We start from the raw sequence: 24,455 nt of genomic DNA, 5'->3' as shown, positions 1-24,455 counted from the left end.
GTATTTCCTGAAGCTCTGAGAACTGTACCTTTAAACCTAAAAAAATTTTTCACAGTTAGTTATAGGTCTATTGGGCAGGCAGGAAGGAGAAGGTGCAAAAAGCAAGAAGGAGAAAGAGGCTTTGGAAAGAAAAGCATTTTTTTCATCCATCGTCCAAATTAATGACCAACATCTTCATTTTAAATAACAAAAAGAACAATTGTGAGACGTTTCCACATTCAAGGAGCACTCAGTGTGATCTCCAAGTAAAGTTGAACTGTGAAGCTTTAAACTGAAAGTAGTAAGAGTTTAAACATATTTACGTTAGGAAAATTTTATAAGCTACCACCTCTTGTAGGTCATGCTTTTCCACTTGAGGCCTGGCATTGAAAACACCAGCTGATACAAGTATTTTTAAGAACATAATGAGTCGGTTCCTACCTCTACATAGTCCTTGGCATGGCCCCAATCTCGTTTGGCATCCAGATTTCCCAAGCTGAAACATTCCAGTTGTCCAAGGTAAATCTTAGCCACTGACCTGCTAATTTTTCGAGTAACAAAATTAGCTCCTAAAAAAGAGATAAAAGGGTGTATTATCAGTATAGTACATTTGACATTTAACAGTTTGGTGAACCAAACCCAACCTCAGCCTCTGGGCATGTCTTTCATTCTCTTCCCCCCTCCTTTAAAATAAGAATAGAAGAAAACGATCATTAACTGTCATTTAGATAAGTTAAGAAGCTCTAATTCTAAGTGTCACATCAGCTCTACTTTCATAACAAACATTTTTCTTTGGGGGACGTCTTAACATTCCTAATTTGCTGCTGCTATATGCGACCCAGGCATTAGGCCAAAGAAAAGCTATTGGAATGCCAGTTTTTAAACAGAAAATTCAAAAGGGTTGTATAAAGGGAAATGCCAGAATGGAAGACAGACATCTAAGACCACCCTGATTTTTTTTAAGAACATAAACAGCATATGTTCCTATTAATAAAGCTATTTTGGTGCTCATGGGGAAAGGGAGAGGAGAGTAACTTAGCTCACAGGGTATAACTATTTAAAGGAAACAAACAAGAAATGCGTTTGGGTTGCCAATAAGTGGTGATCATTCTCTAGAAACCTGCAAAGCTATCCAATTATAAATTATGACACAGTTCCAAGTCAAAAGTTTCTCTGTACTATACTGACTGAAATGCCACCTTCCCAATTCACTTAAGTGCTATGTACAGAATTGGCCTTCTGAATTCTGCATAAATATTTTGAAACAATTGATGAAAGTTACCATAAATTGAAGAAAGAAGTGAAATTGTTTTATGTTCTTTGGTCTTTAACGAAAGCCCCTACTTTTAAAAGATTACAGAGAAGGACAACAGTAAAAGACACTTCTGAGGTGATTTTACCCATGCCTCTGTTTCTAGGTAAGGTTATCACAAAGCACCAGGTAATGCCAAATTCTCAAGGTAATAACACGTATAAAGCCAATAATGGCTGCATACAGTTTAGATAGATTATTATCATTATTTATCATATTTCAATAACTTTAGCTTTGTTCTTTTGCAGATTAGGCAGGGAGGTGAGTTATGATGAAAGCTTTTGGCTTCCAGAGAAACTGGCACAGGGATAAGGGGAATTTTCCTAAAGAGGTTTACTAAATTTTGGCAAGAACATGGCCCAGGGCAAGTGCAAACATATACTAGCTCGCTTACTACAAAAATTTGGTGTACACATTTATACCAATGCCATCATTAAAAATGACAACGGGGCTTCCACGGAAATCTAAATTTTCAGTTTCTGTTAGCAGCTACTTTAAGAGATCCAAAGTATCAACTTTCCATGGGAGTTTATAAAACACAGAGCTCCTTCAAAAATGAGCCTTTCGAAATGAAGAAATATTTAATAAGTGCAACCCTTCTCAATCTGCTACTACCCAATAGCAATCTTTTATTCTCTATTAATTTGTAAAAAATAAATTTAAATTTATTTTTTTTAATTTTTTTTTTAATTTTTTTATTTATGATAGTCACACACACACACAGAGAGGCAGAGACACAGGCAGAGGGAGAAGCAGGCTCCATGCACCGGGAGCCCGACGTGGGATTCGATCCGGGTCTCCAGGATCGCGCCCTGGGCCAAAGGCAGGCGCCAAACCACTGCGCCACCCAGGGTTCCCTAAATTTAAATTTATAATTAAGTGTAGATTTCTTGATATCTTTCTTTTTAATAATAGGACTATACTATCATTCCAAATACACTCGATAAACTCATGATACCATATAATTAGATGAAGTTCCCAACACAGAACAGTTCAGATTATTCTCTTTACTAGTAAGCAAATGTTTGGGGCTCCCATGGAAGCATGTGACCACGTTCAGGCAATCTACCTAGGCTCTACCCTTACTGTTTATTAGGTCAAACGGTACTGACTGAGCACCTAGCAAGTACTGAGCACTGAGCTGAGAAACTTGGGGGTGAAGCAGCAGCCCCGTCTCTCAAGTAGCACAGAGAGAATAAGACAGACAAATCAGTACTGCCGGAAGTGAGATGACAGATTGGCAAGCACAGAAACAGTCAAGTCTGGCTAACTCCGTGGCTGGATGTGGTCAGAAAACACCTACTAGAGAAGCAGCCTGCGCTCAGCCGCCTGGTGAGGTCACCGAGGGATTAATTAAGCCGTGAGACAGGGACACGCAAAACTGGTGCAGGGGCTTCTGGACAAGCCTTTGTCTTTAAGTTCTTATCAGAACCCTGCAATGATCATGACCTCAACAACTCTGACAATGGCTATCACTTCTAGCACTGCGCCAAGTACTATTTCATTGATCTATTATCTATCCTCAGGATAGTGTCACACATTCTTGATTATTTTAGCTTTACGGTTAAGTTTTAAAATCAGGAAGTGTGAGTTTTCTGACTTTGTTCTTTTTCAAGATTGTTTTAGCTACTCTCAGTCCCTTGAACCTCTGTATGATTTTTAGGTTCAGCTGCTAAAGTTCTGCAAAAAAGCCCACTGAGATTTTGATAGGGATTGTGTTGAATCTGTAGGACAACATGAAGAATACTATCATCTTAACCATATCATGTCTTCTAATTTATGAACATAGGATGTCTTTCCATTTACTTAGGTCTTTTGAAATTTCTTTCAGCAATGTTTTGAAGTTTCTGGAAAATAAGTTGGTTTTGTTTTGTTCAATTTGTTCCTAAGCACTTTATTCTCTTTGATGTTACTGTAAATGGATCTGTTTTCCAAATTCCATTTTCAGATTAATTTTAAACATTATTACTACCGTTTGTTTCACTAATTAATTTTTGGAGATGCTTAAAATTATTATTTTTAAAATTTTCTCTCTTCATTTTTATGCCTTATCATCTAAGAATGAGGTTTTTAGGAGATAACTATATAAAATCATTATATATTAGAGTGAGACTTAGAGGCCACTTTGCCAACCATCTCAAGTGTGCAGGTAGAGAACAAGAGGCTCAGCAAAACTGCCCAACAGTGAGGACAAGAAGGTGAGCCTGACCCACGCTGTCTTGCTTTCCCACCTGGGCTGTTTTCACTGACACCACACAGTATAATGTAGGAGGTGTCCTTCCTCAGATTAGATTATTCAAGTGGCTGTGCATGATAACACATAGCAAAATGGAACTCTCATAATTATTTTAAATGCATACTTGATTTCTAAGAGAAGAGCCTTAAACTAGAAGATCTTAGCTAGGAAGAAGACCAAGAAATGGAAAGTTAGCCCAATGACCAAAGGCGAGCGCTGTTAGCTACTGACTATATGGTATTTTGCACCAACCATTCAACAGCTCTGAAGTTACAGTCTCTTCTGTAAACTACCAGTAGAGTAAATACTTGCCAAGTCAAATCAGGGTCTGCTAGTATAGATGAAACAACACTGGACAACATAAATCATTATTGAAATGTAAGGAATTAGTATCATCATGTCTTCATTTGTGAAGCAAGGATAATAACAGGTACTTAACATGTGGATTTGATGTTTAAGTGAGAAAATCTAGGTAATATGATTAGCAAGTTCTCAATAAATGTTAGCTAGTATTATAATTATTACATTATAATGTTAACAGTATGTATAATTAAGCCTCAATGAAAAGTTCAGATTTCTTAGTTCTTTTATGCCTTGGTCTCTTAATTCCCTGATTTTGAAAATCTGAGGTTGAGAACAGGTTTAAATAAAAAGCCAAAGTCAAACGTACAGACTTACACACTGAAAGCACTAATAAACATTTCTTCAACCATTGTAGGTTATCTTTCAATGTAAACTCATTAACATAGAAAAAAAAAGAGTGGCTATATCAATGTATATTCATAAGAAAAAGAAAGATTAGGATGGATTTTATGTCAAATCTTAGTTCTAAGACTGAGGTCGTGAGTTTTGCTAGCACTGAGAGAATGAAAAGGACAGAATTTCCATTTTGCAATACAGCATACAAGAAAAACCACCACCTTCAAAAACACCAAGATATGCTGGATAAAATATTAGTATTATTTATTTAAATTCCAGGCTGAGTCTCCAAGAAGAACTCAAGTGACAGGAAAGCTCCAGGGCATAGATCTGGGTGGGCACGGAGAGTTCTGAGCTAAGACCATGACTGGAACACCATCTCAGGACCTGGGAACAGGCTTTAGCTTTAATATGCAAGCTGAGGCAAAGGACATGGCTTTGGAGGTAGAACACTGAAGTAGGGCTATACACTATGTGAATTATTAATAACTCTGTTCTTTTTATAAGTGCCATTATCTTAAACAAGCATTTTAACCTTTCAGTTGCCTTATCTATAAAATGGGATAATAATCCATACTAAGGACTTAATAAGACACTACAGTTCAAAGGCTATAGAACATTCTCTCATTATAATGTACTTCTATTGGTTATAAATGTTTATTGTCTTGAATATTTTTATTGTGATCAATCTTTTAAAACAGTAAGACCTTTTTCTCTCACATTCATATTTATGTGACCTTCTCCACAGTTAGCCCAAGTCTGGGAAAAGATTAATACACTACTTCAAATAGTCAAAAAGAAAGTTAATATTCATCCCTATCATTCAAAATAGGATTCTGTACCACAATAGTTAAATTTGAAAACAACGTTTCACGGAAAAGTAATTTTCTGAATAATTTTAGAGTATCAAAAGCCAAGAGTGGTCACAACCCAAAGTTTCTCCCAGGTGCTGAAGGGCAGGCATGTGGCCATCCTGTGCAGTGGAGGACGCGAGCAGAGGCGGGAGAGGTAAGTTTTGGTGCTCCAACCTAGCTCCTTTGGGATAACAAGTACAGTACATTGAAGAATCATTGAGAGGAGGAGCTTTCAACCTGCTTTATGCTGGAGAGTCTGGAGAAATCTCCTAAGGACACCACCCAGACTGACCTGGGGCAGCTGTGTCAAGATACACTAAGCAGTGATGCAAGGCTCTCTTACAGGGCATGAGCAGCAGTATGAGAGCCAACTGGCCTGCCCCACAGCCCTGAATGGGCTGGAGGTGGTGAGGGAGGATGCCTGTAGTTGAGGCTTGGTGGTAAGACCATGGAGGCCATGGACTACAAGTAAGATGAGGCAGTGAGTCTACAGTCCATAGTGTCAGTGAGGGGCGGAAGGAGGCTAACCCACCTTAGGAGCCTGGTGGAGAGAGAAGCCCCTGAATTTTATCAGCAGCAGACACCAAGAAGAGCCACGCCTGGAGCTAGTGCTGCCTGCTTGGCCACCAGGCAAGGGAAGAGCTTATAGCAGCAAAGCTGCAGCTGAGGTTAGCAGTGTGCAGAGCGTACCATGTGGGTCTGAGGATGCCCAGCTCTGCAATGTTTGGGTAACTTTCTTAGATCTAGCTAATTTTCCTTCAGCAGTCTAATATTTTTAATTCAGCCTTTTAATTCTTTATCTTAATAATTATATATATTTTATTATTTTATATATATAATATATATTTATATATAATTTATAATTAATTTATATATAATTATATAATTTATATATATAATTATATATATATAGTTTATATATATATATACACACACACAGACATATATATAAAAACTTCTCTTTAGTTCTTTTTCAAATCTTCCTGAGCATTTTTATATTCTATTGCCGCTCATTTATTTTTTATGACTTATCATTTTATTTACTTAGAGATGTCTTAGTAATTTTATATTCTGAATTTGATAATGCCAATATTTAAAATTCTTGAGGGCTAATTTCTTGTTGTTGTTTTTTTTTTTTCTGCTGATTTTGACTGATGGCAGTTTGTTTCCTTGTTCGTTTGATGACACTGAGAGTTCATATTTAGTTATCTTAATCTGCTGGAAACCAGAGGTCATGTCTGAGAATGACTGTTTCCTTCTGAGGGGGTTTGCGTTTATTTCTGATGGGAGCCAGGAGATACTAATGCCTACAACCTTTTATCCCCTTCCACGGTCCCCAGGTTAATATGCTCTGCTCTTCCACTTTGTTACTGTCTAAGGCCCCCGCTAAGCTTTCGAATTAAAGAGGCTGGGCATTACCTAAAGGGTTATTAAGATCACTGCATCAGGGGCCCCTGAGTGGCTCAGTCAGGTAAGTGTTCAACTCTTGGTTTCAGGTCGGGTTATGATCTCGGGGGTCCTGAGATGGAGCCTGTATGGGGCTCTGCACTCTGCGGGGAGTCTGCTTCTCTCCCTCTGTCTCTCCATCCCACTCTTGCTACACACTGTCTCTCAAATAAATAAATAAATAAATAAATAAATAAATAAATAAATCACTGCATCACACTAAGTAAATGGGATTTGATACTGCTTTGGGGTCTCTAGAGGTCCCCACCTACTGGCAGGAGGGAATTGGCAGGAAGATGAAGACAGATTTAAAGAAATAAAGATATTAAAATAAATTATTTGCTCTGCATATCTTGGACGCAATGCAAATAATTGTGCCACCCCTACATGTTTATTTTTATTTTCATACTAGACATTCAGGAAATTTTGATTTTTATATTTTTTCAATGGAATACGCCTGTTCAATGAATATATGGGTGTGTGTGTGTGTGTATGTATAAACAACTAAACCTGAGATTTGTCTCACTGTTTTGCTTGTACTCTTTCTCAGGCTCAAACATAATTACTTTAAATGATTTTTTTCACATATCAGGCAAATATACTTTTTTTTCCTTATGAAATCCTGAAACAGAAGATCATCTTGTCTTGTGGTTCTTCCCCTTTACACTGGGCCTCACTTCCTGTGAGAACAGATGATTAAGGCCTGCTGTGAGATCATTCCAGCACCAACACACAGGAGGCAGCTCAGATAAACAACTAAAGCCAAATTCCTAATTTCCTGGCTTTGTTCTTACATCTAATCCTTACATCAGTATGTGTGCGCGCATATATACGTATTCCTTGTTAAACTTTCTGCTATAAAATCATGAAATATATAGACATAATATTCCCATAGTCAGATATCTTCTAAAACAAAAATCTAAGGAAAAGAACTGACAAAATTTATAAACATACACTGTAAATTATCAGCATTTAACTTTAAAACATGACTAGCAGCACCCTTATTAAAATTAAAGAATTAGATTATCCGTTAAATCACAGTCTTTACCACAATGCATTATACTTCAATAGAGGCTTTCTTTTTGTTTTTATAACACACAAAATGCAAGAATGGACATCTTATGATGATCAAGTGGAACTAAGGGAACAAACAGGAGGGAGACACAGTAAGTCCTGCTGGGGATGACTCTGCTTATCACATTAAACAAAATTGCTTCTTTTTCAAAAATATTTCATTATGGCCCTGCTGTTATACCAACTCCTAAGAAGCGAAGTAGCTATGAGCATGAGGCAGTTTTCATCGTTTGTCCGTGTGCGTGTACACACAACATGATTCCTATCAGCAACCAAAGAGTATTTGAAGTGACCACAATTTGTCTAAGAAAAGTTCTATTTCATTGCTCAATGCTTCATCCAAAAGCTTTAGGCTTAAAGATTTTTTTGGAGTTAAAAGTACAAAGCCAGTTTGGATGATATTCTTTGCAAAACAGAAATCCTTCCAATTTATCCTGAACCTCACATGAACCTCCGCCCTGGGGCCCTGCATTCCCCCCACTGTGGTAGTCTCTGGCCACCCCACTGGGATCTGCCTGGGCCGTGGCTCGATGCAGACAGGGTGTAGAAAGAAGAGACACTGGGAAGGTCATGGCTGACGGAGCAGACTGCGGAGATCAGAGAGCTCATACCTCATTTGCTCACCGAGTCCTGCCAAGAGCAACACTATTTAACTGCAGGTACTCAAAATCCAACAGGCATGCTTAAAGGAATCTCAGGCTTACAAGAGGGCCATTCACAATGTGCATTTGTTGGGGACAGCTACCACCTTTTGGCAATTATTCATACACATGTGTTTAAAGAGAAAGATTCAAACTACTTTATTATTTGCATCAATGTTCGATGTCTTTTCTACTGAGAGTTAAGAGGATTCAAAATCATAAATCTTTATTTCAAGGTTTCCCAACTTTGGCACCATTGGCATTTGGGGCCGTCCCGTGCATGGCAAAGTGTTAGCAGCATCCCTGGCTATCACCCAAAAGATGCTAGTGGCACCCCCTCCACAGCAGTGGAAACCCAAAATGTCTCCAGACATTGCCAAATTTCCCTTGGGGAAACAAGCTGCCCCCTCCCCCCTTGAGAACCACTGCCTTAGTCAAACAAACCAAAGCTGACAAAGACAAAATCCCACAAAATTAAAACAAATTTATATATAAACGCTAACCTTACCCATAGATACACTGTGTTATTTTAAGTCTCCCTCTTCATTTGATACGCTGACGAAACTATCAGAGAACTAATAAACATGAAATATTTAAATCATGATGAGACAGGGTGAGTCTTCATCGAGAGTCAAAGTGAATATATGAGTCTGGCCTCCTGAGGAGGGTGTAGGTGAAAGCACACATTTGGGAACCATTGATGTCTGGATGGTATTTCAAGTCCTGAAACCAGCTGAGACCACCAAGAGAGGGAAGTGAGCAAGAAAACAGAAATGGTCCAAGAACTGAATCCACTGACACTACGACGTCTAGAGGTCAAACAGATGAGGAGGAAGCAGTGAGGCTGAAGGAAAACAAGAGCATGGAAGAATCCGGAAAGTCTGGAAAGCGCGTGCCCAGGAGGTTGTTAATCACCACAACTGCAGGTCAGGGAGGAAGACGGGGGACAGATGGAAAAACGAACACTGAGAATGGTGGAATCAAGGTGATTGGTTACCCCCGATCGGGGCGCTTCGGAGGAATGTAGACAGAGGTCTGATGGGTGAGAGGGTTCGAGAGAGAAGGGAGGAGAGACTGAGAACATTCTATTTCAAGATGGGAGACACAGCAGCATCTTCACATGCTGGAGGGAGAGATGATCCAGGGGAGAGGAGAAAACTGCTGGGTCGTGTCTCCGAGTTGGTGATGAACAGGGACGAGTGGACCGGGCTTGAGCTCCGACAGCTCGGCCAGGGGCACAGGAGAGAGGGTGGAGAGAACAAAACTTCAGATTAAAAAAATGTGCAGATGTTCCCTCCGAGGGCTTCTATTCCCCCCTCAGATCTATCCCCTCCGTGGTGTCCATCCCATCGCCGCGCTGGACCTGCCCTCGGGGTGCAGGGAGCTCCCAGGCCTGCTCCTGCAGACCCCCCAGTCCGTATTTCCTTCCTTTCCCTACTATGATCCGCACCTCGACCATCCTCTCGCTGATGCCCTGGATTCCTCTGCTCTCCCAGCGGTCCCACCGCACCTACTCGCAGAACCTCAAGTCACTGGCAGGGCCTTGCCTCCTGCGGCCTGAGTGTGGGGGCAATGCAGCTCTGCTAGGCACCCCCCGACTCCAGCGAGGCGCCAGCTGCCTGCAATGGGTTTACAGGCCCTGCGAGTTCCCATCGGGCGTTCCTCCTGGTCACCTCCGGGGATATAACCTTTACCTCAGTCGTGTCTCCTTCCCTCCAGCTGACACAACCTCTAGACATCGCTGCTTGATGAACGGGCTCACCACCCGCGGGCTGCCCAGAGGCCCCTTTGATTCCCTCATTCACGTCCCCTGGTCTACTATCCAACTCCTACCGCCGTGACTTCTCAGGGGTTCCTACAGAACGCCCAAATCCAGCCTCTACTAGACCATGATGGTGGTGGCTGCCTCACTGATAGATTCCCCCAAAGAATATTTTTATGTTCCTTCATTCTCTGCATGGTCCTAATGGCAACAGCCCAGCTCTACCTTCTGACTGCACTGATTTACTCAAGAGCAGGACCTGAATCCACACTGACCCAAAAAACCACAGCTACAGTGATTGCTTGAGGGATGGGCACCTGGTCATGGCAGGCCAGTTAGAGCCCTTCCCTAGATCCCCTCCGAGGGAGGAAACCTTTTTACTTCAGCAGTGAGACTAAAGGTGGTAGTAACCTTAGTTCTGGCTTCACAGAAGGAAGTGGTTCAAAAAGATGAAACCAAGACAGAAAGCAAAATGGAGACAAGAGACTGGAGTTCTGGTTCCAGCTGTCACTACGGTCAGGCCAGGCATACCTCTGTCATTCTCACACTTGGGTAACATCCGCCCGCCCTGCCCTCTAACTTCAGTGATTTCATTGAAGCCTAGTGTGAGTTTTGACATTTCTAAACCCAGATTCCTCACAGATGCCCAAGCCCAACTCAGTGACCAGCTTCATTGGTCCAGAATCATGTTCTCTTCTGGATTTTACTGCTATCACATGCTCTTCTGTTCTGACAACGTAGAGTTTCTCAATGCAAATCTGATCAAGATCCCCTTTCCTCAGCAACAGCAAGATCGCTGGTGATCAGTCATCTTTCCCCTTCTAGCTTCTCCTCCTGCTCCTTTCCCACCTCACGGTGTCTCCAGCAACATCCAACTGTGTACAGATTCCTCAGCGAGTTCCCTTCCCCTTCTCTGCACCTCCCCTCCTCTGTGAGAAACATCTTTATCCACATTTTGCTTCCCAACTGTCATACTTCAAGTACCACCTTGATAAAAGGATTTCCTGAGTCCTTCCCTCCCCAAGAGGTGAGCAGTCCCTCCTCCTTGCTCCTCAATCACCCCTTGCATTTGTCTATCTTCTCTTATTACACTTCATTGTAATTTTTAGTTTACTTATCTCCACTGTGAGATTTTTAAAGACAAGCATTATATTCTTCATCTCTTTGACCAGAGTCTAGTGTAGGGCTTATCACATGATAGGTATTCAATAAACACTTTCTGAACAGGGAAAAAAAGGAAGTAGGGATATTCAACAGTTTAAAAACTAGGATATCTTTTCACTGATAAATTTAGTACATCATGAAGCTAGTTCTTTTATTTCTTTTGCCACAATTTCAGATTCTCAGGAATGATTAAACTCTTAAAGTAGCATGTTTGTTTTATAGGCACACGTACACCAGTAAGCTCAGAGATAACATTCCAGATACCAGTAAATGATGAAGAAGTTATCTGGTCATACTAGGCAGCTTCTCTCTCTTCTGACACCTTGGAGTCATAATTTCTTCTTACCCTCCAGGTTTGTCAGGACCTCTGTGGACTTTTACCTCTATCTACAGGAAGAGGTAGGGAGTGGGGAGAGGTAAGGGATGGAAGCAAAGGAATCAAATTGTCTGTTATGGGAGAATGATTCAATTTATATAAGAATGGAATAATAGAGAGACATGGATATCCTTTTTTGGAAATCAACTCTTTTTTATAGAAATGATTTATTACCATTAAAAAGGACTTATCCCACATCATTCTATATTATGTCTGAGCTGCATTTCAGAATTGGTACACAGAACTATTTTACAGAAGGACCGTGTTTGTACTTATATTTGACATTGCTCATACTTGAACTTCTTGGATTAAATTTTTTCTTTGGCTTCCATCTTGACTTAAGAAGTAAAGCAGGGCCACTTCATATAAATTTCAGGTTCAAAGTAACTTAAAAAAAAGAAAAAACACTATTGGCTTATAGCCATTCCAGTGTAGAGCCTGCAAGTAAGAAAATCTTCAAAAGGGCTTTGATTCAAATTCTTCTTCTGCTAGGAAATGGGGACAAGACAAATATCTATAAAATGAAGCAATTGTGTCTCCTTCCACAAAAACCTTATTTGGCATTCATGATTCAGTTTCTGCTATTCTCTATTACAGAAAAGATATGCATGCAGTACCCTAAAAGCAAATGAGTACAAATGATATTTTCTCACCAAAGGAAAGCAATTAACATTCTTCCTCTGTAATAACTGTTACTAAAACTTGGTTTGGACTTCAGTTTATGAAATATTTTTCAAGAAGGGTCAGACTCCAAGGGTGAAAATAATGAGAAATAAAGGATGAGTTCTAAGTATTGGTTACCAGTCAATAAATGCCACCATAGTTATCGATATGGAATAAATGTATAATATTAAGGAGTGGAAAACACAAGTATGACTTGTGTATGAAAGTATGACTCTCTTGTTACATAGTCCCTCTCCACTACTATCACCTACGCTTTCTCGATATTCCTTATCTATTTGGCGTTCTCAACTAAAGGCCTAGGGAGTCTGATGAGCACATAGATGGCAGCAGCATATCTAAGGCACACCAGAGCAGTGACAGAAACCGTTTCTGAACTACTATAGAGAATGAAGAATAAGTTTCATTTTCTGGAAATTGGTAAAGATTAGGTAATGATTAAGTTAGTAGGATGGTAATGTGTCAACCTGGCTAGGCCAATTAGTGCCCAGATATTTGGCTAAACATTATTTCTAGGTGTGTCTGTGAGGCTGTTCCTGTTAAATTAGCATTTGATTGAACCGGTAAACTGAGTAAAGCACATTGTCCTCTGTAGTGTTGGTGGGTCTCATTTCATCTCTCAGAGGCCTGAAGAGAATAAAAAAGTGGAGAAAAGGAGAATTCCTCCTCTCTGCTTGAGTGCTTGAGCTGAGACACTGGTCTTCTCCTGCCTTCTCCTCCTTACACTACAAGTGCAAGTCCCAGTCCAAGGGCCTTTGGACTCAGACTGGAACTACACCTGGATCTCCAACTTGCTAACATCAGATAAGGGCACTCTCGGCCTCTATCATGAGCCAATTTCTTCCAATAAATCTGATATATGTACAGATATGTCTTATTTGTTCTGTGTATTTGGAGAACCGAAGGATCAGTGTTAGATAAGATTTTAACATATGCTGACACTAAAGTATAATATGCAAGGACATAAACTACTACCTATTTTTTTTTCTTTGCTCATGGAGTCTTGCCTTGAATTTTCAAGTCTGCACAAATTACTCTTGAGGTCCTTGTTTGATTTGCATGAAAGCTATGTCTGTGAGCTATAAAACCCAATATTCTTCAAGTCAGTTTTTAAGAATAAATATTGTTACCATCAACAAAAAAGCATATTTAATAATCATTTAACAGTATATAAACAATATAAAGAATTCTAAAAAATGAGGGTAGCTGTCTTTTAGTAGAATTGTTGATTTCCTAATATATAGACTATAAAATAAAAACCATGAAACATAGTTTTTGAAAGTTAATAGACTCAGTTTCAAGATAGCTTAGTCTCATATTGCCCCAGTTTCTATGTCAGCTATGTGACAAAATTCAGGAAAAATAATTTGCTTCCATACCTTGCTTCATTTCACATTTTCACTGATTAAATTTAGGACTTTGCAAAACTACAAAGGAAAAACGAGGAAAGTAAAGAAGAAACACAATGTTAAACTGGAATAAAGGTCTTGAGGAAAACTTTGAGGGTCAAAAAAAGAGCTGAAGTGACTAGAATAAAGCTCATCTGGAAAACGAAGCATGGCTGAAAAGACAGGCCATCTTAGGAGCCCGCATGATATAATGGATAATCACAGGGATTCTGGAGTCAGGCTGCTGGCTTCAAATCCTGAACCATTTACTTATTATGAGAAACTAATATAATCTCTAAACTTCCAGCTCTTCACCTATAAAATGGAAATAACCATACCTATTTAATAGTTTTATTATGAGGATTAAAAGAAATAAGTGAAAAACATAGTACTGTTTACATGGTAAGGGCTAGGTAAGTGTTAGCTGCTATGTTGCCATTATCATCATTAATATCACAAATAGTCCCAAAAGTTAAGACTTCTTGAAAATGCAAGCTATTAGCTCAGGAGCCCTCTGTAGTTCTCAAGAATGGCTTGTGCTTAAAAATTTTGGTCGTAGAAGCACTTTGAATCCAGTCAAGGCAAAAAGGAATATGCTAAAAACATCAAGCTAGTATCCACCTTGGGGGAAGTGGCCACGGAGAGTGTTCATCCCATCAGGTGGAGGAAAGGGGTGTGAGGCGGTGCAGCCACCTTGGATGCTAACTGGGTAAGGCTTCACAGTGAACAGGAGCCACCCCCAGGAGCCCTTCTCCTGATAGAGGTGCCAAATCCAGAAGCATAGCTCCTGCGGAACACTCCACTCCTGCAATACTCACCTCCAAATTCATTTTCATAACGATCAACTGTAATTAACTCAGTAGTTTATACACTGTGTCTACAAAGTTCTATTTGCCTGTCAAAGAGAGGTATGCATGTCACTTTTTTCATATATGGTATGTTAGCTCATTTTAGTGCTGGCCATTGAAGAATATACTCATTTTTTAGAATATTTTCATTCCACTGCCTTTTATGTACTACCTATAAGGAATATTTCCCTTTGTTTGAAGGTTAAGGAAACATCCCCAAATGCCTAGCACTTCACATTAAATATTTATAGGTTTCTGAGAATATATAGTCCAATGGCTGTCTACATGAGTATTTATTAGTACTAAAGGTCTTAACAATATTCATTTTGTCTTCTTCCAATAAAATTAATCAGTGCTCCTCTGAGAAACTCCTTCCTCTTCTTTAAAAAATGGTTTTGCTTCTTTTGTACAAATTCATTGTTAGGATTTTAAGAGGCACCTGGGTTAGGGTTGAGACATTTCCTGTGTACTTCAACCCAGCCTTCTTTAACATCTTGCGGGCACGGGGGCTTCCCCTATTCCATTGATAAAGTTATGCCGCATGTCTACCTTTTTCATGGCCAGGAAGTGTCTCTTTGTGATCAGATTATATTTTCACTTCCTTAATTGCATCCCATTATGGGCTACTTATCCTCATGTACATCCTGCTTTAGCGCCTTTTAAGAAATCTTAAACATACTAAGACTTTTAAAAGTTTTATTATAATGACCTGCCTATCCTGACAGAAATAAGCCTTCTTTAACATAAATTCTGCTTACTCCAGGAATTTTTACTCTACTCATCATTAGGGTCTGTCCAGAGCAGGAATGTCAATAGAACAATAACTGGAAGTGCTCATTAAGCCAGTAGTGTATGAAGATGGCAAAAGGATTTGTTGAGAATCGTTCAGCCCCAGACGCTGATAAGATCAAAGTACAATTTATTATGAAGTGTGTTTTGGTAACTGCATGTCCCAGGATTTCATGAGCCTGTAACTATAAAGAAGGTCAGAACAGTATTGGGGTTCAACACTTGCTGAGTCAGTACCCCTACCTGCTGAATCCCCCACAATTCTAGGAGTGCCTGGGGTATTTCAAAGATTCTCAAAACCAGTTGTCTAACGTTCTCACCCTCTTGGCATTTAACTTAGGGAGGAGCCAGTCACCAGCATCCTCCCTGAGAACTCAAGCTGCTACATGGATGGGTTCCTGATCCTCTGAGAGCTCAGAGCTGCACAGGTCCTGAGGTTCCACAGGGTAATGCATCTCCCTCAACAAGCTGGGCTTCCCACGGAAGTGAGGGAGACACCCCCTTCCTACCTCATGGCCTCAGTTCGTAATCTGATCCCCAAAGGAGTATCTCTGGCATTCTTAGGTCTCCAGTGTCACAAATTTCTTCATTTAAAAAAACAAAAAAGACTTTTCTGCCCTCTCTTTGTATCATATCTCCTTTCTCAGACCTAGTTAGGGGTCTCAGCTTGGAGGGGCTGCCAATCTCATTCTTGATCTTTAGTTCAGGCTAAATTTAGATTACACTTGTTACAGTGTATTTGTACATATCTAGAAAACTATAAACGAAATTCCGTGGTTCTGGTAAAAATGTCCAATACCTCCTCACCCCCCAATACACACACACACAATGATCCTGACCTAAGGAACTTTCTGTTCCAGGCAAATTCCCTTTACTGTGCGCCTTGCAGGCTGGTCTGCCCTGCTGGGTTTGTTCCCAGGTTTATCATTATGTCCTTACATACTGGCCCAATGCTGTCTTTAAGCACTGAAGCACTATCAGCTGGTTTTTATGTGAGGTTTCAGTGCCTCCCCTGAGCTTCCCAGAGTCTGATTTTGGATCTGGAGTACTGCACAGCTCTTCTCTGATCTTTTTCTTTGCAACCAGTACTTTTTAAGGATTTTAAAGATTTTATTTATTTATATGAGGGAGAGAGAGAGTGCAGGAACGAAGGGGAAGGTCAGGAGAGGGAGAAGCAGACTCCCCTCTGAACAGGGAGCCCCACACAGGGCTGGATCCTAAGGCCCCGGGACCAGCACCAGAGCTGAAGGCAGACACTTAACCAACGGAGCCACCCAGGTGCCCCTGCAGACAGTATTTTCTTATAGCATAAGCTTTCTTCTGCAAAGGTGAGCAGAGAAAGTAATATAGAAGGCAGCCCTGGGGGTTCCCTGGGTGGCTCAGCGGTTTGGCACCTGCCTTCGGCCCAGGGCCTGATCCTGGAGACCTGGGATCCAGTCCTACATTGGGCTCCCTACATGGAGCCTGCTTCTCCCTCTGCCTGGGTCTCTGCCTCTCTCTCTCTCTGTGCCTCTCATGAATAAATACATAAACAAAATCTTAAAAAGAAAAAAGAAATTAACATAGATTTTAAATCCTCTATCTAGAAGAATCTTCTCTGCTCAGAGTTTAGTCTTTAAATGAACTCTGGGAATTAAACATCCCATAAACAGAAGTTCAGAACTTCTTCTTACCAAATACTTAATGTACAATATTCCTGTAGATTACTTTATCAGATCTTGTCTACCTTAATTACCAGTTACCAAGTTTTGAAAGTTTAACTTCCTTACTTGCTCAGGAAAGACAAGTTATCTATTGTTTTATTAATTTTCTTTTTGTTATTCCTTTTTATTATTATTAAATTTTAAGTTGTCAAGTGGTACATACTCACCTTCCTTCTCCAGATGCAACATTACTAGTAGCGGTGGAAATAATAATAATATGCTAGTAACGTCACCTACATTGTTTCCTTTAATACTCACAACAATCCTAAGTGAAAACTATTATCATCCCATTTTATGGATGAGAAAACTGAGGCCCAGAAAGACTGAGAAACTTGACAAAAGTCACTCATTCACTAAGTAATGGAACATGGATCAAAGCAGTTGAATACTTCTATATCCTTACCTGAGCCTGAACAAGTTAGAAGGGAAAACAAAATTCCATAATAAATAGTGAAAAAGAAAGCTTTGATTCAAATGAAATTTGGGGAGAAATGGCAAAATATTTTGGAAAGAATTACAATTTATCTTATAATTTTTTATTTTATTTATTTATTTATTTATTTATTTATTTATTTATTGTATCTTATAATTGATAAAATTTATAATTATACTTGTGTTTTTTCTTAGTATAGCCAAAAAGTAAAAAACAAAAAACATCCTGGTTTGTAATTCTTTCCAAAAAACAGTGTTTTGTATTTTATGTAAGATTCTCACAGGACCATTAATAAAAAATATCTGAATCATTTTTAAAAATACTTGAAGGCTTCACTAATTTTCCCAAGGGTCTTTCATAGGTGTTTGATGTTTACCATAATCCGTCCATATTCATAATTTTTTTTACCTCCCTAATTTAAATGCTCACTGGCTCAACTACCAGAATCTCATTTGAAAATGGCCTTTCCTGTGATTCCAGCAATTCTCCAATACTACTTAATTTTTTTTTTCTTTTTCCAGCTCATGGATGTCTCAGTGACTAATTCATCTGTAAACATCACTAATATATTCTGTTTTTGGTTCAAAACCATCTCTAATTGGCAGGCCCTCTGGGATTCATATTTCTCACTGTCTTAATTTTATGCCAATAGCCACTAGAATCCCACAAACAGGTTTGGCTCCAACACAGTCTTTCACCTTAGAAGGGAAGGAATAAAGAGATACTCTAGGCTCAGTACTGAAAATACAGTAAGAGAGAAGAAAAGAGGAAGGAAAAAGAAATACATGTTCAAAATCTACTAGGCGCTGTATTAATCTTTTTCACATATGCTCTCCTATTTTACCTTTACAACGGACTCAAAGGTAAGTAGCCTGTATGGTCCCATTGATCCTCCCAGGGCACCCCCCTATCAGGCAGGCGCTATTAGCAGTACAGCAGAGGAAACAGGTCTGAGTAAGTGGCACAGCCCAGCAGACTCCAGCCAGGCCTGGCTCTCGGTGCATTAAGGCACTCGTAACCACCATGTACGCGGCCTGCTTATACTGTGGCACTTGCACCACGTGACATCAGACAATTGTTAGTTTGGTTTCCAATGTAAATGTCACAGAAATTACAAAACATTAAAAAAATCAATTTAACAGTCTCAGAAGTCTCACCTCCATAGGTGGGAAGGACTTGACTTTGTAACAACCACCTCAATTAGCCCAACTATTGCTTCAAAAGTCTTTCATGTTTAAGCAATTATACCTCATCTCCCCACAGAGAATAATACTGGCAAACAGCTCTGTGATCTCCAAGAGCAGATGTCATCTGTGAAGTATCACAGTCCACAAATGTAAAAGTAAGCCAGATGATGTCACTTTGTGCCCAACTGGAAAGGCCACCTAGAATCCGGTGGGTCCAAGGTGAGTGGCCAACAATCTAACCATTTATACACAGACAAAATGGTATTGTGTAAAGCCCATTAATGTTCTGCTGAACTCAATCGTGAGATTACTTCATCAACTGATTTCGCAATGGGCGGCCAAATTTATTTTTCAATGCATTAAGGCTGTGGTGCTCATCTAAAACAACCTCTCCCTCTGCCTGTGTCTCTGCCTCTCTCTCTCTCTCTGTGACTATCATAAATAAATAAAAAAAAAAGATTAAAAAAAAAAAAAAGGGATCCCTGGGTGGCGCAGCGGTTTGGCGCCTGCCTTTGGCCCAGGGCGCGATCCTGGAGACCCGGGATCGAATCCCACGTCAGGCTCCCGGTGCATGGAGCCTGCTTCTCCCTCTGCCTGTGTCTCTGCCTCTCTCTCTCTCTCTGTGACTATCATAAATAAATAAAAAAAAAAGATTAAAAAAAAAGATTAAAAAATAAATAAATAAATAAAACAACCACAAAATAGTTTTAATAGATAGAAATACAAATAAAATATCGGGCTGTTGGATACTGGTTCGCTTGTTTTTGATATTTCTGTAACTATGATTTAAACTGCTACTCAGACAAGTAATAACTTTGCAATTTTTAAAGATTGTTTTATTTACACATACATGCCCCCCCCCCAAACACACACACAGATGAGTGCTTTGGCCTGTTGAAATTAAATAAAAACAAATTCCAGTCATTTAATTTATATCATGCATTATATTATTCCCCTAAAGCACTAAAATATCTATGAATTCAAATAATTTTAAAGGAAAGTTTTCAAATAAAGTGAACATCTCACACTAATATTACTGTAATCCTCTGCATTGAAAAATTATCTCAAATCTATTTTACTTATTGTTTTATATCAAAGCCAGAACATGGACTCTACAGCTAATTCCCAAAGGAAAGCTTTGTTCTTGTTATAACTTACAACAAAAGATAAATATGCTCATTTATTTTGGAGGTGGAAGGAAGGTCGTCATGGACCTACTTTGATGTGGTTCTGCAGACCATTCGGTCAAGAAAGTAAGAACTGAGCCCCAAATGATTAGGAGAGCCCTGCAATAACAGCTCTGTTCTCTGGGCTTCCCTGACTGGTGTTTGACCTGGCGTAGACCAGAATACTTAAGGCCTAAATGGTTTCACATGGAGCTGCTTATTAAATTAGATGTTTTTTTCTCCTCCTGTGTTTAGGTAAATGCTCACTAAAGCTCGATGAAGGATTTTCTGCAAAGTAAAAGTGATATGTAAAAAAAGAGAAGATTCCAGTCTTATAGATGACATTTACCTAGATTTGGTGATTAACATTGAAGGGTAAAATTCTAGAGCAGGCTTTCTCACCCTTAACACTACTATCATTTTGAGGCTGGATAATTCTTTGATGTTGGAACTGTCCTGTGTATTGTAAGATGTTTAAGAGCATCTCTGCTGCTACCCTCATCTCCACTTGTGACAACCAAAAACACCTCCCAACATTGTCACAAGTTCTCTGAGGGGGCAAAATCACGATCTCCCCACTCTCATGTCTTCACCCTTGGTCCTTGAGAATTAGTCTATCTTCCAGCAATGAATAAAGAGCAATCTTCAGAAAAAAATGAAGGGGAAAATTATCTAAAATTTTACTGTGACTTAATCAGTTAATTTTATAGGAATTATAGTTTAAAAATATGAAGATGAATTTATAGTAATAAATAAGGTTAGACATTTTAAAAAGCAAAACACTTGGCAGAAAAAAGAAAAACAAAAAACCAAACAAGTCTAAAACTCAAAACCACAAGTTCATGAACCTTAAAATGTCAGATTCTCTCAGTCAGGTGAATACTGTGTTTAGACTGATATATATGATTTCTTATGAAGCCCATATTTAGAGGAATGTGCTATATCATCTAAAAATGGCTGAATATCTAAACAGTAGTAGTACACCATCCATTTGCGGTAGTCTTAAATTGCTAATTACAGGCATATCTAAAGTACTTTATATTTTCTTATTTTCATGATTTTTAACATATTTTGCATTAGTTCTATTTCCTTTCATTGCCAATTTCTTGGTAATACTCAAGTCATTGGTTTCGATCACATTTATATTTTAACATTATAAAACTAATGTTTTATTATTCTGCTACATATCTGAAAGAATTATTGCCTTTAATTAAATTAATATCTTTTACAGAAAGTAAGAGCAATTGAGATGAATTTCCAACTTCTTCACTTGCTTCATTCTAAAGTACAAGTACAGCTCTGCTCCATGGGGGTTGATTTGCTCACTTCCAATTCACAGTTCATATACATGCTATTTCTGCAAATATGAATAAGGTTTATGTCATTCCTCTCTTCAGGATTATTTCTAGCTTTGGGGTTGACAACATGTTAGTTTTGTCACCTTGGACAACTCAACTTTATGGTGTTTCAGTTTCTTCATTCAGGAAATAAGTGGGATGGAATGATCTTTAAATTGCTTTCTTTCTATCTCACAAGTTCTGAGGGTTTTGGAGAATACATACAAGTGGATATCAACTGTTTGTTCCCTAAAAGCTCTTTAAAAGAAAGAATATTACCTAATGGGTTATATATACTTTTAAATTGAAGAATTAGAAAAAAATAAGTGTCATGAATTTTCACATACAAATAAAGAAATCTGTAAGTTAAATGAGGTTACTAGATTAAACAAGGTTAGTCAAAATGTCTTTAAAAGTACCTTTAGAGTATTAGCTCACAATGCCACATGCAACAAAACAGCTCACAAATACAGTATTCTTCATTGTTATGATGCTTGATGATAATGATGATGATGATGGCCAAGCTACTTTGATTCCCTCAGTCGGGAAATGATAAAAAGTTCTTGATTATGAAAAAAATACGAAATAAAGTAAGCACATAAAAATGCTATTTATTAGGCTTTCTTGGAATTCCAGAGAAAACAGGAGTCCAGCAACTGAATAGCTCCTGGATCACAGAGAAGGTAGCACAGCTACACATTGCATGTGGAAGACAGCATTACTTAGGGGTCAAACATGGAAGGAGAAAGGAGAAAACCTATTGAGAAAAAAATAATACTTTCAGTAGAGCTGAGTAAATGTTCCAGTTTTAATCACTTAAAAAAGAAGAAAAAGAATGGGAAGAAAACAGAAGAAATAGTATTGTGGACCATGATTTCTTACTCCGGCTAAAGGGATTCAAAGGATGAAGCCAATCACTACTGAAAGTGACTCATTGCTAGTAATTTAATGGTGATGAGGTAGGTTCACATAGTCTCACTTTTAATCATGATGGCTACAGTCATTAAAGTAGGAAATCAAGTTTAATCATTTGAACTTTCTATCTTCTGAAACTAGATGGAAGGATATCTCTCTTTGTTCACTCTTGAAGATCATACAAAATATGAAGGGTTTTTTCAATATATTATTTTAACGTAACATGTTAATATTACAATTTTTTTAAAGGTCAGCAAATTTGTATTTGTGACATGCTAACGTAGTCTGCTAATATAAGAATAAAATATAATTAGCAAAATGGTTTAATTATCCAGGTGATGAATAGTAGGAATCCCTGTTATTTTACCCCTAAATGAATAAACAATCAAAACTAGAAATATTACTGTTTAAAAATGGGCTTGTGGGATCCCTGGGTGGCACAGCGGTTTAGCGCCTGCCTTTGGCCCAGGGCGCGATCCTGGAGACCCGGGATCGAATCCCACATCGGGCTCCAGGTGCATGGAGCCTGCTTCTCCCTCTGCCTGTGTCTCTGCCTCTCTCTCTCTCTCTCTGTGTGTGTGTGTGTGTGTGTGTGTGACTTCATAAATAAATAAATTTAAAATAAATAAATAAATAAAAATGGGCTTGTATAAATGTTCTGGTTTGTAGAATAATCTTAAACTTAAAAGATTTACTGATAAACAATATATTTGAAAAGAAACTCTAATGTTGTTAGTCTTTCAAAAATACTTAGCAATAAAAACTAGAAGATTTTCCATACATGACATTTTCCTCACAGAAATTTAATAGTTCTAGACAATAAATACAGCCTTTATTTCCCAAAAAGAAAATATATAAATCTCTATTTTGAAAAGAAAGGTGTCACTATAGCGACATTTGCCACATTTACAGCAAACAGAACACTGTATTTATGTGCATAGAGCTATAGAGATATGTAAATGAAAGAGATACAGAATTTCTAGTTTGGAGAAACAATATGAGAGGCAAAAGCTTTTCAGATACATGTGCAGTTTTGTGCAATTTATTCATAAAGCAACTACACTTTACTGTTATATGTGTATTCACAGAACATGATACGTATCACACATTTTCATGCCTTTATGGACACATTAAGCCATGAATTTTAACTACTAATCATTATTAATTTGTAGTAAATATTACTCAAGTGCCTCCATTTTATAAAAAAGCAAACCTAAAGCATGAGCATATCAATCGTCTTGCATTAACTGAAAGAATGACTGAGGGAAAGAGAGCCCAAGTGTTTGGATTACTGGCTTTATTCTCTACAACAATAATTTCCAGTGGTTAATTCTGTGCCAAACACAGGTGATCCCAACTATTTTTAGAGAGATCCTAATCTTATAACAAAGCAAAATAAGTTTACTTAAAAAGGAAATCATGTGGGGGTGCCTGGGTGGCACAGTTGGTTGAGCATCCAACTCTTAGTTTTGGCTCAGGTGGTGATCTCAGGGTGGTGAGATCAAGCCCCACATCCTGGGCTCCATGCTCAGCAGGGAGTCTGCTCTCCCTCTCCCCGTCCCTTTTCCTCTGCCCCTTTCCCTACTTTCGTGGGCTCTCTCTCAAACTTTAACAGAAAAGAAAACCACAAAGAATTTGGAATAGAGAAAAGACATATAATTCAGTCAAAAATGTAATTAAAAAGTATAAAGCTCAGGAGGAACAGTGCTGTTAAGAACGAGCTCCTGATCTTCAGGCAGCTTCTATTGATTTGGTTCTACACCTCAGTACTTTAATAGAGCACAACAGAACCCCAACTGACCCAATTACTTCAGGAATTTTGTTTAGGTTGGGTTAACTACTGACTCTCCTTCACTTTATTTTATTTTATTTAGATTTTATTTATTTATTCATGAGAGACACACAGAGAGAGGCAGAGACACAGGCAGAGGGAGAAGCAGGCTCTATACAGGGAGCCTGACATGGGACTCGATCTCGGGTCTCCAGGATCAGGCCCTGGGCTGAAGGCAGCACTAAACTGCTGAGCCACGAGGGCTGCCCTCTCCTCGACTTTAATATTTATTGGAAATCCTTTGCATAAGACTATCTTACTACCTTGGGAGAGATATTAAACCCCATTGAAAGTTTCTTGATGTTGAATAACTAATTATTCTATAGGTGAGGCCAGCAAATGTTTTGTCAAAGGACCAGACAGCAAATATTTTAGGCTTTGCAGGTCAAGGGATTCCACTGTGAAAGCAGCCATAGACAATATACAAACAGATGGGTATGGCTGTGCTCCAATAAAATTTTATTTACAAAAATAGGCTGGTGGGTTAGATTTGGCCCATGAGCCATTATTTTGCTAACCTCTGGTTTAGAATACCTTTATATTGAAAAATACTTCTTCCGTACTTTTTAAAGTTAGAAATTCTCATGAAATGCTATTTCTGCAGTCAAAAGAGACCTTGTCAAATATTTTTCAT

General features: G+C 38.8%; 1 protein-coding gene across 1 annotated transcript in view; it reads right to left on the bottom strand.

Annotated features, from left to right (window-relative positions):
* GMDS (GDP-mannose 4,6-dehydratase) overlaps window positions 1-24,455 on the bottom strand; it is a 583,021-nt gene that overhangs the window by 285,028 nt on the left and 273,538 nt on the right. Inside the window, exon 7 of the mRNA XM_055321890.1 lies at window positions 421-548. Within this exon, the coding sequence (XP_055177865.1) occupies window positions 421-548 (128 nt within the window). The remainder of the gene's footprint in view (window positions 1-420; window positions 549-24,455) is intronic.

Source organism: Nyctereutes procyonoides, unplaced genomic scaffold (assembly GCF_905146905.1).
Source record: "Nyctereutes procyonoides isolate TBG_1078 unplaced genomic scaffold, NYPRO_anot_genome, whole genome shotgun sequence".
Lineage (NCBI taxonomy): Eukaryota > Metazoa > Chordata > Mammalia > Carnivora > Canidae > Nyctereutes > Nyctereutes procyonoides.
Note: the sequence above shows the minus strand (reverse complement) of the source record. Positions and strands in the feature narration are given on the sequence as shown.